This window comes from Astyanax mexicanus, chromosome 20 (genome assembly GCF_023375975.1).
Source record: "Astyanax mexicanus isolate ESR-SI-001 chromosome 20, AstMex3_surface, whole genome shotgun sequence".
Lineage (NCBI taxonomy): Eukaryota > Metazoa > Chordata > Actinopteri > Characiformes > Acestrorhamphidae > Astyanax > Astyanax mexicanus.
The window spans coordinates 35,192,551-35,207,004 of record NC_064427.1 but is presented as its reverse complement, the minus strand read 5'-3'; the positions used below and the strand labels follow the sequence as shown (position 1 = coordinate 35,207,004).

General features: G+C 37.3%; 2 protein-coding genes across 7 annotated transcripts in view; one reads left to right on the top strand and one right to left on the bottom strand.

Annotated features, from left to right (window-relative positions):
• The first annotated feature begins 1,272 nt into the window (after positions 1-1,272).
• Positions 1,273-7,909, top strand: vps26c (VPS26 endosomal protein sorting factor C). Its single transcript, XM_022681415.2, has 8 exons — positions 1,273-1,437; positions 3,081-3,224; positions 3,991-4,140; positions 5,263-5,343; positions 5,462-5,536; positions 6,363-6,513; positions 6,710-6,862; positions 7,004-7,909. The coding sequence occupies exons 1-8, from the start codon at positions 1,381-1,383 to the stop codon at positions 7,084-7,086; spliced, it is 894 nt and encodes a 297-aa protein (XP_022537136.1). The 5' UTR covers positions 1,273-1,380; the 3' UTR covers positions 7,087-7,909.
• Positions 7,910-9,138: 1,229 nt separating this feature from the next.
• Positions 9,139-14,454, bottom strand: part of ttc3 (tetratricopeptide repeat domain 3) — a 45,851-nt gene continuing 40,535 nt past the window's right edge. For all 6 annotated transcript variants that reach the window (XM_022681412.2, XM_022681410.2, XM_007247285.4 and 3 more), the window contains 5 exons: positions 12,521-12,855; positions 11,930-12,053; positions 11,112-11,264; positions 10,500-10,592; positions 9,139-9,902 (listed from right to left, as the gene is read on the bottom strand). In XM_022681412.2, coding sequence (XP_022537133.2) covers positions 9,771-9,902; positions 10,500-10,592; positions 11,112-11,264; positions 11,930-12,053; positions 12,521-12,855 — 837 coding nt within the window. In that variant the 3' untranslated portion in view covers positions 9,139-9,770. The remainder of the gene's footprint in view (positions 9,903-10,499; positions 10,593-11,111; positions 11,265-11,929; positions 12,054-12,520; positions 12,856-14,454) is intronic.

The window sequence follows — 14,454 nt, the reverse complement described above, 5'->3', positions numbered from 1 at the left end:
ATATTGATTTTAAGACAAAATAGTTTTTACTGCAAGGGATGGCAAGACAATATTTTTAAACTATCTTTTTAAAAAAGTGCTTAAAGTGGTGTATAGTAATCAAAAGGTACTCTGAAAAGGCTTGTAATCTTTTATTTATTTTATGCACTTATATTCCTATATCATCACAACAGAAGTAACAGCAATTTCTTATATACTTATATAGTTCTATTCTTTTCTAATCTGCTTTATTGTTTTATTGATTTCTGTTCTATTCAATTTTATGTTATCTGTTTTAAACTATTGTTCATTCTGTTCACTGTGCAATTTATTATGTTCTCCTCTGTTCTATTTTATACATATTCTATTCTGTTTATTTGAATATATTCTGTTCTATTACAGTCTGTTCTGTTCAACACTATTCTTTTTACTGTTTGTTTAACTCTGTTTATTTAGTTTTCTGCGTACATGTATTCTATTATGTTCTTATCTGTTATTTCTTTATTTTGTTCTGCTCTATCATTTTCTTTACTTTTAATATTCTGTTCTATTCTGTTTTCTGTTGTATTTTATTCTGATTTGTCTATTTTTATCTATTCTAAACTAATATATAATATGTTCTACATCTGTTTTCATATATTATATTCTATGTATTTTATTTGCATCTGTCTATTCTATTCTATTTTTTCTATTCTATTCTGATTTGTCTCATTCTATTTTATTCTATTCTATTCTGATTTATCGTATTCTATTCTATTGTAATTTGTTTTATTCTATTCTGATTTGCCTTATTCTATTCTATTCTGTCCTAATCTGATCGGATCTGTTCTATTGTATTCTATTCTGGTTTATCATATTCTATTCTATTTTATTTTATTCTATTGTAATTTGTCTCATTCTATTCTGATTTGCCTTATTCTATTCTATTCTATTCTGTCCTAATCTGATCTGATATATTCTATTCTATTCTGATTTGTCTTATTCTATTTTATTCTATTCTATTGTAATTTGTCTTATTCTATTTTATTCTGTCCTAATCTGATCTGATCTGTTCTATTCTATTCTGATTTATCGTATTCTATTCTATTTTATTCTATTCTATTGTAATTTGTCTTTTTCTATTCTGATTTGCCTTATTCTATTCTATTCTGTCCTAATCTGATCTGTTCTATTCTATCCTATTCTATTCTATTCTATTCTATTCTATTCTATTCTATTCTATTCTACAGTGTATGTTCTGCTGTTGATATTGTATGATGGGTGATGTTCTGCGCAGAAGCGATCAGGCTTCGTCACGTGACCTGTGTCACATGGTTTGTTGGATCAGGAAGAGGCGCTGACCACAGAGCGGGTCTTTATAATACAGCTGAATAAATGATATAAATCTTCAGATTCAGAGAGATGAGCGTTATTCTGGATATAAGACTGAAGCGCGCTAATAAAGTCTACCATGAAGCGGTAAAGTAACTCTCTTATTCCTGCAGGGAGTGGGGGGGAGCGGTGCTTCTGGCTTTTTTATATATTAATTATTGTCAGCTAGTTGGAGTAGGTTATCCGGTAAGAGTAAACACTTTAACAGAGCAGGTAGAGCTCTGTATTTTACTGTTTAGACTAGACCTATTCTAAAATGTGTTAAAGTCACTAATGAGTAACAGTCAGAGAGAAGCTGGCTGTAGTAAACACTTCAGTCCTGCACTGTAACAGTGTTATTACAGACAGTCTCAGGGGGTTAAATAATAAAAGTCACTTATCATTTTACACACTTGCTTTAAACTAAGGTTGTCCTGAAATGTTTGGTTTCTAAAATGTAAAATGTGCTTCTTTAGTTGTGTGGGACTCTAATATTGAAGCTTGTATTCCTGTTCCAGATGCTTTCCATCTTCTCTTCACTGCTGAAACTGAGACTTAGTCTATTGTTAAGCTGATCTGAAGGTGTTGCCATGTGGGTCAGCCAGACCTCTCTTCCTTTACCAAAGTCTTTTAAATATGTAGAAAACTGTAATAACCACTCTTCTGCAATTTCTCTAAAGGAAACCCTTATACTTTTGATAGTTACATAGTCATCTGTGTTTCTGTATGTTTTTCTAGTTATCATGATAAAAGTGTGAGGTGTTGTAAGTGTGTAAAAGCTGCAATAGAGAGTGCAGTAACAGTGTCTGTTCCAGTCCAGCTTTACTTTACTTTAATTAATTGTTTCCTTAAACTCACTTTTAAACTTTTAAACAATACATATTTGCATGCCTTTTGTACAATATACAATTTAATTATTATTATTTTTCTTTTTCTTTTGCAATACAAAAATTACTTTTTCCAGTGTTTAGTTTATTTGGTTTACTACACACTGGATTTAGTAGAATTTTTGGTTATTGACTGGACCTGAAGAGCTTAAATGGCAAAGGCAAAAAGAGGACAAAAATTGGGGTGTTTTAAAACTGTTGACCAGTAGTGTGTACAAAGTGGTAAAAATAAAGTTTTTTATATAATTTAACACTATTTTAAGAGAGTAGGCAGACTACAGTATCTTCCTAACACTTATCCAGCCTTTCTTCTTGTGTGCGCTCTCGTTTTAAAATATGATTTTCAGGATATTGAGTATATCATTTTCATGCATCTGGGACCTCCTATTAAAATGTGGAAGACTCCCTGAAGTTCGGTGATGGGTGGGACCTCTCTGTTTGGGACATGGAATTAAAGCATTATGAAATTCAAGCAGTTTAAAGTACAAATGATTTTAGGCATGTGCATTTTTTTTTGCTTTTTGTAATTACCTGTAAAAATCCGAACAGGATTAGTTTCTCAGAGGGACGTCTGTAAAAAAAATATTTTACACCTCTTCTTATTGACATCGCGTTCAGTAGCTTCTCCATTTCTACTCACTGTTTTGTTTACGTGGATCTCCGTCTGAGAAAACACATATATGTTGATTCGGAAGGGAATAAAATCACAAAGGACACCCAATAAAAGAGAAAATTACCCCAGGACCTCCTGAGAAACTAATCCTGTCCAGATAGGGCTTAAGATTCTTTGAGGGTCTATTAGTAGTAGTGCTGAATTGGGAAAATCGACATCTGTTAATTTATTGTGTGTGTGTGTGTGTGTAGGAGGTGCTGGCTGGAGTCGTGGTTATCACCAGTAAGGAAGCAGTGCAGCATCAAGGCATCTCTCTTACCATGGAAGGCCTTGTGAACCTGCAGCTTAGCTCCAAAAGTGTGGGAGTGTTCGAAGCTTTTTACAACTCCGTAAAGGTGAGAGATCCACCATGGACAAGGATAAAGGTTGCCAAACTGTCCCAAAAAATCCCACTGTAAAAATCCTGAACACTCAATTATTCAAGAGAATTTTGTGGGAATTTCATGCCAAAATGTCTGACACAAGATCAATGGATACATTTAAATTATGTTAAAAATTTTAAAATGTTTTTGATGTGGTAATGATGATGAACGGTAACGCAGCTAGGGTTCCACCTTTCAGAAATGAAAATAAAGGACACCCCCCACAGCTTCTCTTGGCCATGACCACCAGTGATATGCTTTATATTGTTATGGTGTTTTTAATAAAGGTGTGATTAAGAAAGATATTACTTTTTATATAATTTTATTTTATCTTTTTAAACTGCTGCTGATGCAGCATTGCTGAGTAGCATCACAGCGCACTCAGAGAAAAGCGCAGTGACTCGGTTCTGATACATCAGCTCACAGACGCCTTGTGCTGACTGACATCATCCTTTAGAGTGATGAGGGGACAGAGCACCATCTACCCACCCGGAGAGAGCAAGGCCAATTGTGCTCCCTCAGTGAGCTTCCTGGTAGCCGATGGCAAGCTACATGAACAGGATTCGAACTGGAGATCTCCTGATCATAGTGGGAACGCTTAGCCCACTGCCATCGGCCACTCGGAGCCTAGGGCACATTATTTAAAAAAAATATGTTGCCTACCATCCATGCTCAAGTAAGCTTGCCCCAAGATGGCTGCATTGCTTTGTGTTAAGTCTCTTTATGTTTGTCTCCACAGCCCATTCAGCTCATCAACAGCAACATTGAAGTGGCTAAACCAGGCAAAGTCCCGGGAGGCAAAACAGAGATTCCATTTGAATTCCCGCTGCAAGTCAAAGGAAACAAAGTGCTGTACGAGACGTATCATGGTGTTTTTGTCAACATTCAGGTACTTATATGCAGACTTGAGGGTTAAAAGTCTCATTCTTAATTGTTATCTTTTACATCCCCAAGTTTGAAAACATTGTGGCAGTATGAAAAATTCAAATACATTGCAGATACAGTGTTTCTTACATTTACTTTCACTGCCTCTATTAAAATGCATCCATTCCCACACTTTAGGTGTGCAACAAAGATTGGGAAATAAAGATATACCACTTTGCATGTTGCCATTTCTTCTCAAAATATTGAGTGATTCAGGTGTTATTTTGTCCCATTTCTTTCTGTAAACATGTTTCATGTTGTGCAGCAGTAAAGGGTTGTCATTAGCCCTATCCGAACAGGATTAGTTTCTTACGGAGATGTCTGTGAAAAATATTTTCCACTTCTACTCAGTGATAAAACTCCTGCATCCAGACTGCAATTAAAAAAACAGGAGGACCAGTGAGTTTTTGGGCTTTCTTGGTCACATGACATCACGTTCAGTAGCTCCTCCATTTCCACTCGCTGCTGTTACTGCTTTACATAAATCTCCGTATAAATGCACGCCCACACGGAAAAACAAACTGGGGGTGTTCAGAAAAATGACTGACCAGTTGTGGATGAATACACTGCCTGGCCCAAAAAAGTTCACATACTCTAATATTTAGTTGGGTTGCCTTTAGCTTTGATTTCGTCACACATTCACAGTGGCATTGTTTTGATAAGCTTCTGCAATGTAACACGATTTATTTCAATCCAGTGTTGCATTACTTTTTCACCAAGATCTTGCAGCATTGATGATGGTAGACTCTGACCGCTGCACAAAGCCTTCCATCTTGGAATATGGCCGTGCCATCAGGGAAGAAAAAAATCCATTAATGGAATAACCTGGTCTATATTCAGTATATATTCTAGACCTGACCAACAGCAGCAACCCCAGATCATTTACGTAGTAAAATCCAGGTGAAGATTGACCAGATAAAAAATAAAAAAAACATGAAAATTGAGTTCATACTGTCTGCAACAAAATAAAATAAATGAAGACTCTTCAACAAGACAAAAAAAAGAAATAAGTGCAGTACAAGAGAAAAAGGACACCTAGAAGTTACTTCTTGTCTGTTGGTCAGTGATGTGGATTCTGTGTTCACAGTACACCCTTCGCTGTGACATGAGGCGCCCTCTGCTGGCGAAAGACTTGAGCAAGACCTGTGAATTTATGCTTCATTGTCAGGTAAGATCTGGTTCTGTTATCACTTTATTTCTAATTCTAGCAAAACAGTTTTAAAGACAGACACTAAACACTTCATTTCAGAGCAGTATTAAATTTAATCTACTGTCATGTTCTTCAGCCACAGAAATCTAAAGTGCAGCCGAGTCCAGTTGATTTCACTATATCTCCAGAAACATTACAGAACGTGAAAGAGGTAAGAATCAATGGCATCACTATTTCTAAATAATTTTATTAAAATTTTTTATCCCATTTTCTCCCAATGTATATGGCCACCAGTTACCCAACCCACTCATTAGGTCTCCCCTTTGCTAAAAGGAATCAAAGCCCACCCTATAGTGATTTAGAACATTTGCCGAATTATTATTGTTGCCTCCTCTGATACATGTGAAGTCAGCCACCACCTCTTTTCCAACTGCTGCTGAAGCAGTATTGCTGAGTAGCATCACAGCGTGCTCAGAGGAAAGCAGAGCGAGTCGGTTCACATACATCAGCTCACAGTGCTGATCGACATCTCCCTAGGAGTGATGAGGGGAGAGAGACCCACCCAGAGAAAGAGCAAGACCAATTGTGCTCTCTCAGGACTCCGGCAGCTGATGGCAAGCTGCATCACCAGGATATAAACCAGCAATCTCCTGATCATAGTTGCTGTGCCTTAGTTCACTGAACCACTCAGGGCGCTTTTCAACCGGCATGGTGCCGGTCACTCACTACGTACATTCACATACGTAGTGAGTGACTCCTTAGAGCAGTGGAAACACAGGCCGGTTCTTAAAAGGTTCGCAGAAACCGGCTCTGGCTCCGGCACCAGCACTTTGTTGGTGGAAAAGAGGTATCAGAGCCCCTATATCACTATTTCTGAAGTAATGTAGTAATGTACCTTTATTCTAACTTAGCAATCATACATCATACTCTGTTGAAGATCAATAATGTTATTTAATGTAATAAACCATAGCACTACCTAAAGTATTGTAAATGATGTAATAAAGTGTTACGGTATATTCTTTTTCTTCTTCTTTCAGAGGAACTCTCTGCCGAAGTTCCTGGTCAGAGGCCACCTGGATGCCACTAACTGTGTGATCACACAGCCTCTCACAGGGGAGCTGGTCGTTGAGAGTTCAGAGGTTGCAATCAAGAGCATTGAGCTGCAGCTAGTCCGTGTGGAGACATGCGGTGAGGGACTGAAACATATAAAATACAATATAAAATATTAAATACAATGTGTTACATTTGTTACATTATTGAGAAAATATTACGATATTTAATGCTTTAGGTCCGGATTGGTTGGTTGATTCATTTCTACTTTTTCTATTTTTATTATATATACATATTAAAAAAAAACTTTTTAAAATATGGTTTCCTTTCCCAGGCTGTGCTGAGGGGTATGCCAGGGATGCAACAGAGATTCAGAACATCCAGATTGCAGAAGGAGATGTGTGTCACGGCCTCCCCATCCCAATATACATGGTGTTCCCCAGGCTCTTCACTTGTCCTACACTTGAAACTACAAACTTTAATGTTGGTGAGTCCCGTTTTATTGGCGTTTAGAATTATGAGATGTATTGTATTATTGCTGCTCTGCATTATTGGTACAGTGTGTCACTAAATAACTTACCCTTCAGTTCTAAAGCCTGGAGACTGACTGTGACTGCTTTATTTGCAGAGTTTGAGATGAACGTGGTGATCGTTCTTCACGATGACCATTTAATAACGGAAAACTTCCCCTTGAAGCTGTGCAGAGTGTGACGCCGAAGTCTACAGATTTACCAGCATTAACTGTTGGATATTTTGCAAAGTGACCTTATGTGTTTTTCTGGTCCCAGTCAAGAATTGCTGCAGTGGGGGCAGTTTTGGAGCTATGGGTGCTGATATTTACCACAACTATAAAATGTACAGTACAGAGAGTCACAGTGTTCTGATAGTAGACTGACCAAGCAGTTGCCAAATAATTACCATGAGCAATTACTGGTTTGTAACGATCATTATTCTTCTTATGTTGCCTTGTGGTACATGGTTTACTAACCCTGGACATCTGCAGAGATCCAGTGCCATGTCATTTATAATATGATTAAACTCACGCATTATCCCAGTTCTCTTTTGGACCCCTTGCCCTTAGAACAGAGTTACAAGAGGAACGGGTGAAATACTCCCCCCGAAGAATTGGGACAACTCTTTAGAAGCCCCCGATACTGATATAAAAGGAGTCTTCAAACGACAGTTGCCAAAGCTTCAAGCTATGGTCTTTTCTGTTTTGTGGTTTAACAAGTTTCGTCTCCTCGTGTTTAATAAAATATCTATTTGTCCACTGTTACACACCGTAATTACACTTTGGGCGCGCATTTCCACAGAGATCCCCGTAAACACAACAGCGAGTGGAAATGGAGGAGCTACTGAACGCGGTCACGTGATCGAGAAAGCAAAAATTGCAGTCCAGATGCAAGAGTTTTATCACTGAGTTGATGTGTGAAAAATTTTTCACAGACGTCCACCTGAGAAACTAATCCCGATTTCTACACTGATTTCTGTAAAAACTACATAACAATAAAGTAGCAATACACTACTTGCAGTACTTCCGCTTAAGTGTGTTCCTTAAAGAACACTTCCACTTAAGTCACTTTTTTGATGGAGCACTTGTACTCTTTTTTACTCAAGTGTCTCAGTCTCAAGTATTTCATGTCTGACAATGAACTTTGAGTTACAGGGAGAATTACAATATTGTAGCTAGTCTTGGCTTTGACGAGCTTGCCTGCCTGAAAGTGAACAAATTCCACTTTCCAACTACAGGGGGAGCCCAAGAAACAACAACTCTCACATAATGCTGCCTAAATATGATATAAACACTACACAGGAGTGTCCAATCTTACTAAAAGGTCTTTCCTGCAAAAAAGCAAATCCACACCTGTGCAGCTGTCCAAAACTGAGAACATGGTGATTAAACATGCACAGATCAGTTCTGCTCAGGCTCGACTGGAATAAGAACTTTCAGAAATACTGGTAAACTTTAGGTTCGGATAATTCCAAACCAGGTAAGGTAAATGCTACTGGGATCACCTGCATTACACCAATTCACACCATATACTTGGATTTGTAATGTTAATGACTTTAAAGTGGAAGTCTATTATTTTGTTTCTAAACTTAAAGCTAGAAGCATTTCTGAGTGGAGAAGGGATAAAATATTGTGTTTAACAACGTTGTGTTGCCTGCTAAGCCTAATATATTCATTCTAAAAACTGGGGTGTTTAACGATTTTCGCGGGAGTTCTTCTGGCCACGTCACATATACAGCTTCTAAAAGAGGGTCCGGCTCAGATTTACTGAACACTAGTGGCTGGTGGAGCAATGGAGACTTCAGAAGGGGAAACTCAGAGCTCAGTAGCTCATTCACTCATATTAAAACCAAAAAAACAAAGGAGTGAAGTTTGACTGAGCACTCTCTCTTTCTGACTAAACATAACCTGGAATCAGATTCGTCCGCTCTGAATGGTGATGAGCACATCACACCCGCCCAGTTAAAAGAATCAGTAAAATGATTCTTCTGCATGCTCGGTGCAATTACCCATTCTCACCAGAGAGGGCCCTAAATCCCCACACTTACAGACATGAGCTTTAAGGTGCATTTATACTACCAATCAAGGAGAAAGGTAGGGGGGATATAACAACAAAAAAAAAAAAATCACTGGAGAATTCCAGTCCACAGGATAAAAGATATATCCACACACTAATAATAGTAACATTAAATCAGGAATAAAAGGAATTACTCCCAATTCATAGCTATATTTAGAGAGGCAGTCACGTCTGATCATTTTCAGGTTTTAATACACATTTTTCTTCAAGGCTAAAGCAGGCTAAATAAAAAACAAACAGAACAAGCAGTCTAAATAACACTTACACACAGATGCCATTCTTGCCACACTCTAAAATTTAGTTACAGCTTATACAACAAATCAAAACTAGACCAATAAAACAAAGTAATCCCATTTCCATGGCATTTTTAATGAAACCATTTAAAAATATTGTTTTTTAAAAATATATACATAAATAACAAGATGGCAAAGGGGCAAATGTTTCTCTTCAGCAGCATAATGAACACAACTGCAGAGAAAGAAAAAAAGAACAAAAAGAAAATAAAGCAACCTTTAAAATAACTTTTACAAACAACTGATTGGTCCTCAGTGATCACAGTACAGTGAGTGAGTAGGAGTTAAACAGACTATGATGCAACCCAGAAAAAACTAAACTGTCATTATGATAGGCAATATTTAAATCAATAGGATGATCTCAAAGAGGAAGAAGAAAAGGCACACAGAACTGATAAGTGTAAATTCGTATATAATCTTGGTCCAGCTGTACTTCATGCAGCGTTTATAGACACACGTATGCTTGTACAGGTTTATCTGGTGTTTTTGTATATACAGAGATTATCCAGGGTGTTTAAGATGAGGATGCTGCAGATGTGTGTCCTCTGTGATGTCGTCCAGGCAACATGGGGAAATCCTCAGGTAGGAGGGCATGCTCTCTGCAGGTCGGACAGGTGCTCTGCTCCCTCAGCCATGACTTTATACACTACATAAAACCAGACACGACAATTAGAATACAAATACAATACATTAATCACTTGAACTTTAAGTTTTTTAATATAGTTTTTTAGATCTATTAATTTATAACTAAATTAATTTAATTTATTCCAGTAACTTATTTTAATTCAATGTCTACACTGTGCAGCTGTTTCCTTTGTATTTTTTTTTTTGGCAACACACTAATACTCAATAATCAAGACCTTGTTAAGTACATTTTTAGGCCAAAGTGATTGGTTGGCCGTGATTTCTCCAATTAGCCAATCCTGAAACAGATCAGCTCATATTTGTGAGTTAAGGATTACAGCAGGCTCACTGTAGGAGCTTCTTGCTCAGAGCAAGATGTAGTTCATTGTTCAACCACTTGATGGTACTGTGGAGCTTGAGTTGAGCTGCAGATGCTCCAATTTCTAAATCAGTTTCTCCGATTTTGCTATTTATAGTTTTATGTTTGAGTAAAATTAACATTGTTGTTTTATTCTATAAACTACAGACATTTCTCTTCCAAATAAAAATATTGTCATTTAGAATAACCCTGTTTAATAACCCCATCTACAACATAACATAATAAAGGAACAGTTATTACCTCTCTGTGGAAGCTATGGCGACACTCCAGCACACACAGATCTTCAGTTGCCATATCCTCATGACAGATAATACAGGGATCTTCCATATTCAGCTGGGATTGAAGAAACAGAAGTGTGGTTAGGTGTGTCTTTCTGTATTAGATACTTTTCCAGTGTGGGGAACTTCCAGAATCTACAGATGTCTGCATAAGGGGTTGTACAATCCAGAGATCAGAGGAGGGTGTGTTTCAAGTGCAACATTAATAGATATATTTATCGAATAAAGTTGCACTTGGAACAGCCCTCTGTCCTCTGGATTGTACAACCTCTTAAACATTTCTATGAATAACCATGTTTTAAGCATTTCTCTCCCTCTCTCATTAGGACAACTTTTTACATTAAAAACTAATTATAAGTTTTTAACATTTTCTCATTCATAAAGGCACTTAAAATATAAAGCTTACATTAGTAAAATAAACTAACTGATTTCACACAAAAAGGATATTTTTTTTTGAAGGTAGGCACTTTAAAAAACAATTATCCTTTTTGTGTGAAATCAGTTAGTTTCTTTTAATAAAAAATTGTGGTAGATTCCAGAATGTACATGTGGATGGCTACAAAGTAAGTCTTACAGCTTTGGAGGTGCCGCGCTGATGAGAAGACACACTCTTCCAGACATGTGCAGGGGGTGGAGTGGGAGTAGCTCTGCTCGAGTCTCCGCTGGGAGTTGGACTGGGAACTACATTCTCCCTCACACCAGCCCTTCTCACCAAACTAATCTGCTCCTACACACAAAACATAATCATAAATATTAAAATAATTCTCGCTTGTAATAGATCACTGTATGTAAGGAATCAACATAAACATGTATTAGTGGGAACATATTGTTTACTTTGCAACAATATTGCCAAAAAACGAAATAAATAAATAAATAAATACATTTTTAAAAATGTACTGTTTTTTTTTCTTATGAATGTTTGTGGTTTATATGCAAGCACTTAATATGCTAAACTTTAGTTTTGTGGTAGATTCTTGTTTGGGGGGAAAAAAAAATAAACAAATCAGGGTCTTGGTAAGTTACTGTAAATGATTTGTAAACGACACTCATATGATATTCGTATTATTTTACATTATATTTAAGTAAAAAATTAATACAATTGTAATGTTTAATTTGTTGCAGTTGTGTATTCTTGAAAATATATATTGAAAAGAACATCATTATCACAAAATTACCCCAAAATATCGATGATAATGCCCACCCCTAATACATACACAAAAATCTCATGTATTGAGTTCTTTGACTGCAGTGGAATTTGTGTATATCAAGAAGTTAATTAGTTTCAAGTACAACCATTTAAAAACATTTTATTTTAGTCCATTTTGGAGTTCTAAACATGTAGTTTATGTAGACCTGACTAATATAACGATGTGTAGCTGTTATTTATCTTACTCGTGACTCGTCCTGATGGTCAAGGATGAGTTGTGTGACTCTGTTGATCACTTCCTCATATGTCAGCTGGTTCAGGCTCCCACTAGCATTGCGGACCTCCTGAATAAACTTGCTTAGGACCGCCCTGGAGGAGGGAGGAAAAAAATAAAAAATAAAATAAAAATAACATCAGAAATTTAGCATAATAGTTATTAATGCAAAGCCAAGTTACACTGTCTACACAAGTTACATTTACAATGCCTTGTATATAGAACTTAAATTCTAACTAACCATTTTTAACAGTAGCGCAGCAGTCTGTAAATGTATGTCTGTGCAGCACACTGTTTGCATGCTGCGTTCTATACCTGGCAACCTGGGGTGTGTCTTCGGAGGCCGTGACCCACACCGATTACCGTAACGTACCGCACAGTTTAGATAAGGAATTACTGGCTAAAGCTCTGCAGACAAGAGTTGTTGGTGCTTAAACTAAGCACATTTCCTTAATATCTAGCGATACACGCTTATCACAATATTTACTAATATGCACAATTCATATTTAAGTTAACCATAACCGCAGTAGCGCAGCAGTCTGTCAATGCCTATAACTCTCACCTGGAATAGTGAGGAAACATCAAGCTCAGGTGGTCTATGATCTTCTCAAACACACTGAGGTGTTGCTGGACTGGGGCTGGAGCAGAAGCTTGAGCAGGAGCTGGCGCAGGAGCAGCCGGTTTCTGAGGAGCCTCCACACGAGTGGCAGGAACGCTGGGTGCTGGCTGTGTGCGCACAATTCTCTCTGCAGGTGGAGCCAGGGGTACGTACACTGCTGAGTGCATTTGGGGTCTCACAGGATGTTGATTCACACTGTATGGTGCATGTGGCTGCCTGTGCCCCACAGGAAACTGCTGTGGAACTTGCTGCTGATTGGATGGTGTGTTTAAGAAAGCCTGCAGGGAAAGTTGAAAAGTCAAGCTTAGATAAAGATAACTTGATCCTAATTAAAGAACTTGCTTGTAGTACAGTAGGCTTGTTAGTAATAGGTTTATGTTAGTTATGATACGCATGTTTAAAGGAACAATCAGTAATAAACGTGAGCGAATGTGTGAAATGGTAAAGGAGCCTGATTTCCAGACTGGAAAGAGTTATCTGCTCCTTCTCCTCCCAAGTTAACGCGGGTTGTCAGATTGACACAGAGTGACTAGCAACGACGAGACTTACTATGTAGCTGATCATAGAATACATACATTTTAATGTCCAAAACGCCCATCACTACTACACTAAAGGAAGAGATAAATTTCCCAGCAGACAAATAGCCAGCTTACCCGATTCCATGGCTAGAGCACACTGTTTGCATGTTTTTGTTTTCTATACCTGGCAACACGGGGTGTGGAAATGAGACTTGGGGAACGGCGGTGGGCAGATTCAGAGGCCGTAAGCAACACAGATTTCCTTGATGAACCACACGGTTCAGATAAGAACATACTGGCTGAAGCTCTGCTGACAATAGCGGCCAGTGTTTAAACTCAGCATGTTTCCTTAATATCTGACGTTACATCCTGATTATGTTATGAGCTACTAGAGAAAATATAATCCTTAAATGGTCCCTTAAACAGTTTGACAATTTGACACCCTTTGAGTCTAACTGCCCCCAACTGCACTATTACTTTGGCAAGCATGTCATCTACCATGATACGTGGTTTGAACTTTTGTTCGGGCCATGATGTCACCTTAGTTTTTTATACATATTTTGTAATATGTATCTGTACATTAGCTCTTTGGATATAAAATATAGCAATAAAAAAGTTACTCAAAAGTGGAAAAACAATATTTATGTAACTGTTTTGGATTTAGAGCCAATTATACACAATCTGTCCATTTTCACAGACCCAATAGTAGTAACTAGAGCTGCAACTGATTATTTTGGTAGTCGACTAAAATTATCATTATTTTTTCGATTAGTCAACGATTATTTCTGCCATGTTCTCCATGTCAAAAAAATGATAGAAATGCATTTAAATGTCTAGATGTTGTTTAAATGTAGAAAGTACTGATATTTAGTGAGTAAATATGTAATCTGTTGTGTTTGAGCACTTTTGGAAACACAGAGTAAGTTGAGAGTAAACTGTGCGAGTGAGCCATTTACCCATGACTCATTGCACTTCTGTCTCCAGCACTTTGTGTAATGCAGTACTGTAACAAATGAATGGTTAGTTGACAAAGAAATTTGTAGACAAATTTAAATTAACACTGTCGATTACACTGACTAATCGTTGCAGCCCTAGTAGTAAGAAATAAGCAGATTTACTCAATTTCATCTGTCAAACATGGTGGAGGTACCATCATGAAATAGGTGTGTGCATCTACCAACAGAATAGTCACTGGTGTTTTACTTATATGGTTACTGTAGTTAATTTCTTTTAATTCTGTCTTGACATCAAACCCAATTGAGCAGTTAACACAAAAAGCAGCAGCGTGAAGTCCTAGGAAAGCTCATTCCTTTCTAATGATTCTAGACTTTTCACCACTTCGACTGCAAAGTACTGGCC

Excerpts from the sequence above, each read along its gene's own strand:
- vps26c (XM_022681415.2), top strand. The coding sequence starts at position 1,381 with ATGAGCGTTATTCTGGATATAAGACTGAAGCGCGCTAATAAAGTCTAC. Across the intron at positions 5,344-5,461 it reads AATTTATGCTTCATTGTCAG|CCACAGAAATCTAAAGTGCA; the intron begins GTAAGATCTGGT and ends CATGTTCTTCAG. Across the intron at positions 6,863-7,003 it reads AACTACAAACTTTAATGTTG|AGTTTGAGATGAACGTGGTG; the intron begins GTGAGTCCCGTT and ends CTTTATTTGCAG.